The sequence below is a fragment of the Gossypium hirsutum genome, chromosome D05 (assembly GCF_007990345.1).
Source record: "Gossypium hirsutum isolate 1008001.06 chromosome D05, Gossypium_hirsutum_v2.1, whole genome shotgun sequence".
Classification (NCBI taxonomy): Eukaryota; Viridiplantae; Streptophyta; class Magnoliopsida; order Malvales; family Malvaceae; genus Gossypium; species Gossypium hirsutum.
In genome coordinates, this window is record NC_053441.1 from 46,701,764 (window position 1) to 46,714,695 (window position 12,932).

General features: G+C 30.7%; 1 protein-coding gene and 1 long non-coding RNA gene across 4 annotated transcripts; one reads left to right on the forward strand and one right to left on the reverse strand.

The window, feature by feature from the left end:
• The first annotated feature begins 1,369 nt into the window (after positions 1 to 1,369).
• Positions 1,370 to 2,573, forward strand: LOC107903974 (E3 ubiquitin-protein ligase RHA2A). Its single transcript, XM_016830211.2, has one exon. The coding sequence runs from the start codon at positions 1,614 to 1,616 to the stop codon at positions 2,244 to 2,246; it is 633 nt and encodes a 210-aa protein (XP_016685700.1). The 5' UTR covers positions 1,370 to 1,613; the 3' UTR covers positions 2,247 to 2,573.
• A 5,950-nt stretch (positions 2,574 to 8,523) lies between these two features.
• On the reverse strand, positions 8,524 to 11,676 carry LOC107902977 (uncharacterized). 3 transcript variants are annotated; one of them, XR_005913431.1, is made up of 8 exons: positions 11,390 to 11,676; positions 11,089 to 11,222; positions 10,022 to 10,080; positions 9,842 to 9,915; positions 9,714 to 9,752; positions 9,453 to 9,500; positions 9,188 to 9,299; positions 8,524 to 8,674 (listed from the first exon to the last, which is right to left on the reverse strand). It is a non-coding gene; the product is annotated as an uncharacterized lncRNA (long non-coding RNA). The 3 variants fall into 3 exon arrangements; XR_005913429.1 differs by having other exon boundaries at positions 9,705 to 9,752; XR_005913430.1 differs by lacking the exon at positions 9,714 to 9,752.
• Between the last annotated feature and the right edge of the window lie 1,256 nt (positions 11,677 to 12,932).

Genomic DNA, 12,932 nt, shown 5'->3' on the forward strand with positions numbered 1-12,932 from the left:
GGTCACACTCCCACCAACATACATTTCTATGTCCATATTTGAGGACTACAATTATATATATACACACACTAATTAATCGCTTGAAAATGTTTTCTTCTTTATATCACATATCCAACCTGAAATGCATAAGTTGCAATCAAAACAAAACATACCTCTTCAAACCAAATTCATTTATGAATTATTTTACTTATAAGATACTTTATTTTAGAAATTGAAGTAAATTAAACTCTATGTGATGGCCTGATAGTCAATGGTGTTCATCACCTTAAGTATAACCTGGGTTCGAGTCGTGCTAGTTGCGTTAGTTGTTAGAATTTTATCCTGTTATTGTAATTCAAAAAGAAAAAGATATTCGAGTTTACCCTATTATTATAATTCAAAAAAAAAGATAAAGTTAATTTTTTAATAAGACTAATTTAATAATCTCAATATAATATGGAGCTGACCAATACTTTGACCAATAATATTGTGTCATGTAACATATTTTCATATCATATTAAATTGGAATTGGAATTTTACAAGATTATAATCAGTTCAATTTTTCTCTTTTATTTGATTGAAATAAACGGAATTTAAGTGGGTTAAACTTATCATCAATGAAGTAAACCTAATAATTGCAGAGAGAATTAAACTTAGATCATGAGTCGAGTTAGGTCGATGTCAAATTTTAGGTCTATTTCTTAAGTTTGGGCTCGACTTGACTTAAAAAATGAGTCTAAAATTTTATCCAAGCTTAGTCCAAATAAAAAATACTAAACTTGAGTCCAATTTGACCTGGCCGTATTAAAATTTTATATTATTTTTATATAAAAATAAATTTAAAAAATATAATACATCAAATATACTAAAAATATTAAAATAAATGTTTCACAACAAATTTAAAATATATTAGAAAAAGTATTGATACTTGTTAACACTAATAGTTTCAACTTAACAAACAAATGCCTCTAAAATTGTAGGAAAATTAACAATAAAACAAGAGTTATACAATATCTAAACAATAACAATAAGATAGTAATAATATAATAGCAAAATGGTAATAAAACAACAACAAACAACAGCAAAAAAAAAACTTTTAGACAAATCGGGTCGAGTTTGGGCAAAAAATTCTTATTCGACGCCTGACCGATTTAGAAACAGGCCTTATTTTTTATCCAAACTAATTTTTTGGGCCCATATTTTTGCCGAAATCCTTTCACTTTTCAGGCGGACCTTCGAGACTGAATGGGTGTCCCGACCCATGTTAAGTGTAAAGACAATATAACTGCTAATCATAAAAAATATAAAAATAATACAAATAGGAGATCATAAATTGTTGGGTTTTCAAAATATTATATAAATATATAATAGAAGAATAGATAGATGAATGAAAAATTAAATCCCAAGTTACATAAAGAATAAGAATAGGAATACAGAAATACACAGCTTGTGATGTATAGAACGAAGTTAGTATTAAAGCATGGAAAAAGGAAAAAGGAAAAAGAAAATAAACAATTTCAACAAGCGGACCCCACCACACATGGCCCTAATCTCCCGTTCTTTAGCCGCTCCTCTCCTCTCCTCTTCTTTTCCCTACATCATCTCTTTCTTCTTTTCTTCTTTCTTATCGCTGTATGCTTCTATTTCTCTATATAAAATCTAATCTCTTCCATTCCACCTTTCAGCTTATAAATATATATACACACACATATTACATATTACTACTCTTTTTCTACAAATCCACTTCCACATTTTCTGAAACTAAAATAAGAAAGATGGGATTACAAAGCCAGCTGAGCGACGTGTCCTCAGATTCGATCCCGCTTCTTCTCGTAGCAATAATCGCTAACTGCGTCGGTTATCTCCGAAGACTCCTCTTTGGTTCCCTCCATTTGATTGGCCTTCTCCCTTGCCCAGACCAGCCCACTACCATCGACGATGTTGGAGTCCTTGGCTCCGGCCTCGCCAGTCTCATCGTACTCGCCGAGCAGCTCAACTTAAACAAGGCTTTCTCCTACAAATACTGTGGCGGCGCGGGAGGAAAGGGCTCTGATTGTGTTGTGTGCTTGTGCAGCCTAAGAGATGGGGAGCAGGTGAGGAAGCTCGATTGCTGCCATGTATTTCATAAGGATTGCTTTGATGGTTGGCTTGATCAACTAAAATTTAACTGCCCGGTTTGTCGATCCCCTCTCAAAATCGATCAGCGCGTCGGTTTCACGCGGAGACGCGTCGGTGAAGATTTGCTTGCCTGGTTTTCTTTGGGTTAATTAGATTCCGACCAAGATTTTAGAAATTCTGGTATTTTTGGCCCCCCCTTTCTTAGGTTCCGGCTGGATTGGATATTATTTTGTTTTCAACTATTTGTTTTGAGAGGGTTGTCATTCAACTTTCTTTCTTACAACTATTTTTCTTTTTCTTTTTAGAACCCTTTTTCTCCATCGTAGGGTTTTTTTTCCCTTAGAAATTTTTTGAAGAATTTTCTTTTTCACTGCTGTAAATAGTCCTTTTTTATTTACTTTTTTGTATTTTTTTGTCCAATAAGAAAATAGTTATCTTGGTGTACAAATTATCAATATCAGATTGCTATTTATTTACATGAAGTAGTGAGGGTAAAGATGCTTTATGATTTTACTTTTATGGTAATCTTATTAATTTATTATTAAGGTAAATAAAAAAAAGCATATTTTATGTGATATTGTTTGAAAAAAGAAAAATAAGAACCCAAGTTGTTTTAGATTTCAAGATAATATTAAGATAATAGGGGAGAGAAAAGAACATTTAGAATTTATGGTAACTACAAAACAGGTTGAGTTTTATAAATTAGAAAAAAACATATTTGATGTCATAATTGACTACCATGTATAGGAGTTTCTTTATCATCTTCTCAAAAATTGTCATTTAAATCTTTTAATTTTTTTAAAAAATTTTTAAATTAATAAAGATTAAAAATTATACTTTGACCTCTTTAAAATTATAAAAAATTGATTTAATCTTTTAAAAAAATTATAATGATATATACTGTATAAAAAATTAAAATTTCATTCGATTCTCTTAAAAATTGTTCTGGTTTTGCCCTTGAGGGATCTTTATGGAGTTATTTCCTGTAAAATTTCATTTTCAATTTTTGTTTTAGTCTTCACGCGTGTGTGTAAAAAATAGATTAAAATTGATTGAACGGAAATATTCTATTTTGATTAAAGTGGTTATTTTAGTTAATTGGAATTGAATAGATTGATTTACTCAACTAACCAAATTTATATTAAGCTCAAAAGAAATTAAAAAAAAAGGATTTATCCTATCAATTTTAAGTTGGATAAAGGAAGTATAGTGTTTGGGATGAAAATCATGAATGACGCCATAAATTACATATAACCTTATTACTACCAGAAAAGCTTAAATGATGCTTATACCAATAATTAGTTCTATCTGAATTCTTACTCAACTACGTCACTGAAAAGAAAATATACAAACGGAAGGCAATCTAGAGAACAACTACTCTCCAGGTCCGATCAGTTTTAAGTATGACCGTTAACTTTTCTTATTACTCCTCTGAGTTTAATTAATTTGATTATTTCTAATTTTTCTATATATTTTTTTTAATTTTAAAATTTCATTCCTCAACAAATTATGATTGTTAAATTCATTAAGTTTGGTTACTTCCAAAATTTAATGTGTCAAACATATTATCATATGTATAATGTCATGTTAGTTTATTGTCTTCACATATTACTCACTAAAAAAACAATTAATGGACTAACGATTATCATTTACGTTAAAATTGAAATTCTAAAATTCACCAAGTATAGTGACTTAAAATAGTCCAATTGGAGAATATGGACAAAATTTAGAACTACTAATTTTAGTTTAACCAAACAAAATTAATTGCTACTGTTTAGGTCTAGGACTAAAATTTCAAAATTGAAGAGTACAGGGACTAACACTGACCAATTTAAAAAATACAAGGACTAAAATTGATCAAATTATAGTATATGGACTTAATTTATAATTTTTACAAAGTACAGGGACTAATAGCAGAATTGAACCCATGACCATACCACCCGAAATATGGGCCTTAACACCATACAGGTTTAATTTATTTAAGTGTTATATGCAGACCTAAAATGGGCTTTAAGAAATATAAGCAGAAAGGCTATTGAAATCCAAAATTCCAAAGCAGGGCTGAGGAGAATCCCTGACTGATTGACAGAAGGGGTCAGAAAATGAATCCTTCACTGCAAAGGGTTTCAGAATTTTTGTTTTTAAAAAAAGAAGACAGCAGCAGTCAAGTCAAGCATCTTTGCTTAGTGATTCCCTTTATGAAAAGGACTAGTCTCACTGCCATGCATTTCCTTTCTTAGAAATCACCAAGCTTTACAGGCCAAAACTCACACCCCTTTTTCTTTTTCCTTCATCTTTTTTATCAGCCAATGATTATGATGGAAAACCAGAAAGGGGGATTGCTATTACTATGTGTCTTTTAGGCAATTTGGCCTAAACTCAACCAAATGCAAAACCTGAAATCTACTCCAATTTGATTCTTAACACATTTTCAATGAAAAGATGGAAAGAATAAAGAGACGCTGATATTTATAATCTTTTTATCTTTAGTTTCAGCTCATTAGAAAGCAAATTACATGATAGGTGTAAGGAATGCATTCCCAGCAGCATTTTTTTCTTCAAAACTATCCAAACCCCAAAACCAAACCCATAATTTGAGTACAAACCTTAAACAAAAGCTAGCTCCCTCGTATGCATCTCTTACAACCCACGTTCAAATAAGGGAAAATAAGAAAAAGAAGCGTACATAACTCGAGATTAAACAAAGCAGAAACAAAAAATAAAGGTTATGTTCTAAGACTAGAGTCAAGTAAAATCGGACCGCTACCCTCAATTCCCCGCAATGCAACGATGGTGCTACCCAGCACAATTGCAAAGCCTTGTTTGTTTCTTTTGCCATTCTCTGTCACCCGTACTTAAAAACCAAGCAGTCATGCCACCGGCACCAGCTCCTACCGCCATTTCCCTTATGTTCCCAGCAGACATCAGCAACTCCTTGGGTGTTTCCGGCAGTCATCTTTCATAGAATCAATGGCTATGAAAAGAAAAATATATGTAGCGAAGGTCTGTGCTGAAAAAGCAAATATGGCAAAGTAGCTTAGTAAGGAAAAGAGTGTGTGGATATATGCATAAGGGGACAAGGTGGGTCGTATATAAAGGCGAGATCAAAGCTTTTTGCTTTTTTTTTTTTTACCTGACATCCATTATGAGGGTCACGGTAAAATTTTATGCTTTATACTTAATAGTTAAAAGGAAAGAAAATTTTAAATAATTATGAGTGTAATAATAAGATATATTATATTTTTAAGGAAATTTGAATATTAAAAACATTGTTTGAAGAGAGCACACCAACTCTTAAAAGATCTATCTTTTGTGGATTTGTCAAATAAATTTGGAAGATACTTTGATTTCATAATTTTTTTAAAATTGCTTTGTAATTTTTACGGGAATTGTAGTGTTGTATGGAGTGGGTGGTTATTTAAAAAAATTAGTAGTTTTTTTTAGGAGGAATTTTTTTAAAAATAAATGTTTAAGATTAAAAAAGTAAAATATTATTAAAAATATTAAAAAGAATACACACGTGTAATAATATATTTAGTAATTTTAAATTTTAAATTTTGATTTTTAATTTTTGTTCGATTGAAATAATGTCTTGTGACTTGTGATTCTAAACCTAATTAGGAGTTTGATAATAGTATAGATAAATATAGATAAAATTAATTAATCACAAAATATGGTATTATTAAAAGGATAATTATTTGATATTTCGTATGTGCAGTTTTTTAGACATAATAAATAGATTAATAATATAATAAGTGTCGCATTTATTTATATATTTAAATTTTTTATTACACTTTAAAATTAAGATCTTACATTTATTAATGTACTAATATATTTATACACCAACAATATCAGTTATTTACTATGTATAAATTAAATATATTAGTATTTCTTTTAGAAACAATGCACATAATTTAACTTTTTAACAACGAGCACTATATAGTGAATTATCAATGTATAAATTCATATAATAAATATAATTATTTAATAAAAATGAAAAGGTATAATAATTTGGTTAAAGTGAATGTTGAAATAGTCCTTCCAAGCTAGGGTTAAGGGCATGTTTGTGGGAAATGCAAATAACTCCACTATCTCGAATTCCAAGGCTCTCGGAGTTTTCATATTATTCTCTCATGGACGAGAGAGAAAGTGAGCAGTGATGGGGTTTGTTTGTCTGTGTATGTGAAGTTGGCATTGTTGGCTGCTATTTTATTGAATCGATATTTATATTATAAGTCACACTCAGCTCAAGATTTAAGTCCTAATGGCAAACTTTTTAGTTTTATTACCCTATTATTGAGATTGAGAGTTGGGTATTTGTAGTCTCCACGGCCAGTCATCGCCTGGATTGCTGTGCAGATGTGCCTTGGAATCCCACGACCCACCATTGGGTAAAAGCACCAACACCAACAACAACTTCGAATATATTTATAATTTGTTTAAAAGCTTGTTTGGATAATGAAATAAAATATAATCGGATGGATCCATTGAGGTTATTAAATTAAAAAGGGTAAATTACTCTATTAATCACTAAATTATGGATAAATTTTTGTTTTGGTCACTTGATTAAAAAAGTTACAATTTGATTATTGAACTAGTTGGAACTTTTTATTTAAATCACTGAACTATTCAAAAGTTTTTATTTAAGTTACTCAATTGTTAATTTTTTTTACAAAAAGTGTTTCATCAACGAGCTTCAAGTGATGATTCGACATCAATTTGGTGAATCAGTATCCATTGACGAGTAGAAGAACATACCTTAGATCTAAGTTGATTTGACAATCAATGCCAAAGATCAGAGAAAAAAGTTATTTAAATTTTGATTTGCAGATTTGTGATGTCTAGAACCGTTAATTGAATTGTAGAAGAGAAGGGAGATAGAGCTTTCAATTGGTGGATGTAGTGTAAATAAAGAAAGTCATATAACATCGATTTTAACAGCTTAATGACTTAAATGAAAACTTTTGAATAATTCAGTGAACAAATTGTAACTTTTTTTAGTTAAGTGACCAAAACGAAAATTTATCCATAGTTTAAAGACTAATGGTCTAGTTTACCTAATTAAAAATTAGTGGTCTGTATGGTACGAAACAAATATATATAACTAGTTTTTTTATCTCTTGTGATGCATGGGGTTAAGTTGTATATATCAAACTTTAATAATTTATATTTACTTGATGAAAAAAATTGTTACAAAAATTGTAACATTTCAATAATACTATGTTTGAGAAATTAAAAACAAAATAATATAAATGTTTAATTTTTTTGAAGGAAAACTTCGCTCGTAAATTCATTAAACCAAACAAAAGGCAAAAAACCAACACCCCCTAAAGTCCAAAAAGAAACGGTACAAAGAAACCGCCTAAAGAACCTAACAAACAACCTAGATAAAACCTGACAAACAACCCAAAAATAAGCCCAATACAAAACAACTCAGCAACGACATGCAATAAAACAGGAACAAATTCCAATGCTAAGCTGTTCTTTATAATCTGCTGGTTGGCAGCAAAAGAGGCACTTGAAACACCACTAAACAAAAGAAATCTAGTAGCAACTAAAAAGAAAACAATAGCCAAAAAACCCTAAAAAGAACCAGATCCAAGCAAACCCCCTGACAAACATAGAAACAATCACTACACCAAAACAGGTTTTTAGCGGCGTTTTTTTATGCCTTTAGCGGCGCTTTTTAGTACCGCTAAAAGTCTTTGCGGCGTTTTTAAAAGCGCCGCAAAAAATGCCGCTGTTGTTAACGCCGCAAACATTTGCGGCGTTTATTTCTATAAACGCCGCTATAGGTCATGACCTTTAGCGGTGCTTTTCCAAAAACGCCGCTATAGATCAGGACCTTTAGCGGCGCTTCCCCACAAACACCGCTATAGATCAGGACCTTTAGCGGCGCTTTCTCACAAACGCCGCTATAGCTCAAGATCTTTAGCGGCGCTTTCCCCACAAACGCCGCTATAGAACAAACCTTTAGCGGCGCTTTTCCCACAAACGCCGCTATAGAGCAGACCTTTAGCGGCGCTTTTCCCACAAACGCCGCTATAAAACAGACCTTTAACGACGCTTTTCACACAAACGCTGCTAAAAACATATCTTTTAAAAAAATAATTTTTTTTAAATAATATTTATTTCTATGATAAATATTATATTATGTTTTAAGGATAAATAAAAAATATTATTTAAATTAAATTTTCTACGAAAATTTTAACTTTAAAACTAAATATAAAAAATTAATGAATTTAAATTTAGAATTTAAAATAATAAATTAATAATACAATTAAAATCCAAAAGTTAAAACTCTTAAGTAAAAATAAAAATTTAGAATCAAAATTAAAATAAATAATACATATGCAAGGTAATAAAACATACAATGCATTTTCTTAATGTAAATCTTGGTAATAAAAAATATAATACATTTATTTAATCAAGGAAATCTTGTAATGAACTCAAAGCAATGAGCGTCAGAATTGAAAAGAAAAAAAGAATCACGATACGCAAACGAGATCCAGAACTTCTGTTCCTTTGGACGCCCACACTGGATAGTCCCCGCTTCAACGCCATTGGCTATCAAAGCCTAATAACAACAATAGCAGCAACAAAATCACTCATCAAAAGATGGAAAAAGGATAATTACAAGTAACAGTGAGGAGATCACATGAAACTGAAAGCAGGAGATCCGTATCGAAGCTAGTTGGAATGGAAATCCATGGGAAAGCAAGCATAGATTAAAAATTCATAGAACTTTCTCTAAAAACTTCATAGTAAACTGCTTCAGTCTACTTTTTACTTTACTTAGTATAACAATTACATGATATGCCAAAATAAAAAATATGGGTCTGCGCCACAGAATCCATAAAAAACTTCATAGAACTTTCTCTAAAAATTTACTTGCCAATGTTCTCAACCTTTTTTCAGGAATTTGGAGCATGCAGAAACCATATAATTTTTGTGCATCAGTTACTTGAAAGCTAAAGGATGAGTAGAAATAGTTGGTACTTAGAGCCTCAAGGTGAGCTCAATAAAGTCAAGAATGAGAGTTACCAATTTTCTCAACACTCATGAGTGTTGGATACAGGTTTTAACTTACCAAGCTTGTTGCTTTGAGAATAAACGACTTCTATTACTTGAGGGCTCACCATGACTACTCCAATCGGCATATATCCAAACATTATCCCAAGCCTTCCAAATGCAGAAATAACCTACAATGCAATGCATAAAACCTCACTTATGAACAAACCATTCAATCATCTCTCATATGTTACTTGGACTTGAGCATGAGTGTCGGAGGAAATGGTTATAGGAAATATTTCAAGCAAAATGAAGAGCCGGAGATCGAGATTTAGCAAAAATACCTCGTTTGCAATGAAAAGTATGTCGTATTTTTTCACAACAGCTTGTACCTGCATGGTATTTGACAATGCTACATTAGTAAAGCCATGTTCATTATTATCAATATAGGCCTGTAATAAGGGCAATCAGTGTGCAACACAAATGGATGTGGCAGGTTGAAGTTTTGATACAGAGGTGGAAGTCTGTAATGGTAAATCTATATATATCTGTTAAACAATCAAGTAAAACCATTTTTTACCAATAAAAATAAGTACCATTTTTACCCTAAAAGACTAGCTGATATCCAAGTTGAACCATGGTATCTGAAAAAATTTAAAGAAAGAGAAATTATGTTATGCAAGTGAACTAAATAATGACACATGGTTTGAAGGTTAGGATTTTTGAATTTTACGCTTTGGCTCTAGCAATAAATTTCTTCTTCTCTGGTCTTCCAAGTGCATTATTATAATACCAAACAAGCTTCACCTATACATATAAATTCAAGCATCAAATTAGACTCGTTACTGATATGAATGCTTGTAAAGACAAAAAGAACTTCAAACTAACAATATATGTTATATAAGTGAAAAACCTGAGTATCATTTGCTTCAGATCCACTATTTGCCATGCCTATTTCCAGTTTTCCTGCCCCTGGTGAGGAAAATGGAAATTTAGATTTCAACCCTAAAAAATGTTTGAATTTCCATTAGTCATCCATAGTTTATGTATCTTTTAGATATTTTTCATTTGAAAATTGAAATGAACTAATTAAAGTGACATAATAAATATACATCTAACAATGTTAGACACAATAAGTAAAGTTTAAATAAAGAAGTTATGACAACAAATTATGATATGATATGAAGACATAAATGCTCTGAAATTAAAAAATGACTTGTAAATAATGAGACAACAATAGGAAATACTAGAAAGGAATTAACAAACAAGGAACATGTTTTCAGCCTACTGCTGCAAGGTAATTGAACTTTTGATTAATAAAGTAGCTAGACTCAAATGTGAAGGAAATCAAATTTATAAACTCTAGTAGAAGAAGAGCAGGAAATTGTTGCTTTAGTTCAAAAATACTGCTACTTCTAAGCTTGTCACAAGTGGAAAATGCAAAAATTAAATAGATTTGACTTAAAGAATGATTTTGACACTTGCTGCACTAACTTAACTTAAATAACAAGTACATTTCTCCAAAAATGGAATTTGGAAAGCTAGAAGTAAGTAAGACCTAGGCACAAATGTGGAAGCAAATTAACATGACATTGGTAAAAATCGAGATACTGTTGCTTTAGTTAAAAAATTAATGCTACTTCTGAGCTTTAGATATAGAATTAAATAGATTTTGTTTAAAGAGCAAATAATTCCAATCCTTGTTGCACTTACTTATAAGGTTAAATAACCAACACACAATCCCTTCTAGCTCCTATATAAACAAATAATCATTAATCCTATTCACTGCATCCCAATCTGACAAGCTTAGAGTAGTCAATAAACCAATTATTCATTAATGTATAATAACAAAAGAATCGAACATTTTTTCTCTATAATGCAAATTAAATGACAGCTTTAGATGAAATTAAAATAGGAGACACCACCCTACACTGTAGAACATACAAAGATAAGGAAAAGAAGTAGCAAATTATTTCTTACATGCATTGTATGAGTCTTCCCGCTACTTGTCACGCCATAAGCGAAAATGGTGCCTGAAGCATTGCAGTTTCTTGTTCAGTCTTCTCAAACAGTGCCTTACGAAGCTCACCAACTTCTTGCTCTAATTGCTCTACCTAAAGAAGAGAAACAGATGTTCAGTATGCAATACTATTGTATTCATCAAAAGGAAAACCTATATACTACCTACTGTTGAAGATCTGGAACAAAAAAAAAGAAGAAGAAGAAAAAAGAATTTTTTTAAGCAAAGACAGAAAAAGAAATTGAAACAGAGATTCTTCACCTTCTTCAATCTTTTTTTTTATCTCTTTATTTCAGCGAACAGCTAATGGCGTCTTAGTAAAGGCAATGTAAAAGAAAGGGGGAAAACAAAGCGCAAAAACCCTAACAGATCGAGAGAAAAGGAGTAGCGATGGTGAGTGAATTCAGTGCAGTGAAATGAAAAGGAAAAAGAAGTGTGATTGGTGTTATTGACTGGTGTTGTAGGAAATGGGAAATTTGGGGGATTTCAGCTGAAGAAAGACAAACTTTTATTTGGGGATTTAGGGCGCACGACGGAGATGAGAAGAAGAGGGACTAACGAGCGGGTAACCAAAATTCATTTTTTGGACTGAGCGGGATTTTGATTTGCTTATTTTTTTGTGGCGTTTTAATAAAACTCCGCAAAAAATCATTTTATTTTGAATAAAATGATAAAATATATAATATTATTTTATATATTTTGAGGAAAATTATAATATTATTATATATAATCAATGCAACATTTTTAAGGCACCTTATTAAAAAATGGTAAAATAATTTTGTAGTCTTTAATGTTTGTAATTTTTATTAATTTGGTCTTTTCTTTGAAAGTACATAAATATTATAAAATAAAAGTTTAAAATCTTTTTAAAATTTCTAAAAAAATTTAAAATCTTTTAAAGTTGATTTTAAAATTTTAAATCACGAAAAATATAAAACCTTTCAAAATTTAGAAAAATATATGTTATTTACTCTTTAAATGATAATTAAAAATGTTCACTACCCATACAACCTACCTAGTCCAAAATATGGTTAGGCTTAGATTTATATTTTTTAATCTTAGGCTAGCCGAACTTAGCCAGTTTTACCATTTAAAATAATAAAAATATTAACAAGTTATATTGACATTATTTTTAATAATTAAATTTAAATATAAAATATTTTTATTGTTTTTAAACAATGAAATGGGTGATTCGGGTAAAACGAGCTTGAAGTTGGAAAAGTTTTTAAATTGGGCATTGGCACAGCTTGGTCTGGCTTGGCCCACTAATTAATTCGATATTTTAAAACCTTTGCAAAGTTTAATCTATTCAATCAATTCTTACTTGATGATCATGGCGGGGACAAGGCAAAACACGTAAAAAACTGAACCAGATAAAAAAATGAACCGAGCACTAAAAATACTGAACCGGGAAGGGATAAGATGGGGATATCCTTGGATATAACTTATATCAATTTTGAAGAACCAAATCTTCACACGATTTTGAAGAACCAAATTAATATTATCTCTTTTACTATTATATAAGAAATTAATTAATATATAAATTAAAAAACACTAGTTAATCTAAACCCTAAACCATAAATTTAAACCCTAAAACCCTAAAATCATAAACCCTTAACACATAACCTCTAAACCTTAAACCCCAACCTTTAAACCATAAATCATAACCCATAATCCCTAAACCCATAATCCATAAACCTTAAAATGGCAACACCTAAACCTATCTAAACCATGCATATACCCTAAACCAAAGACCTAAACCCAAAATCCATAAACCTTAAAATGGTTACACCTAAACCTATTT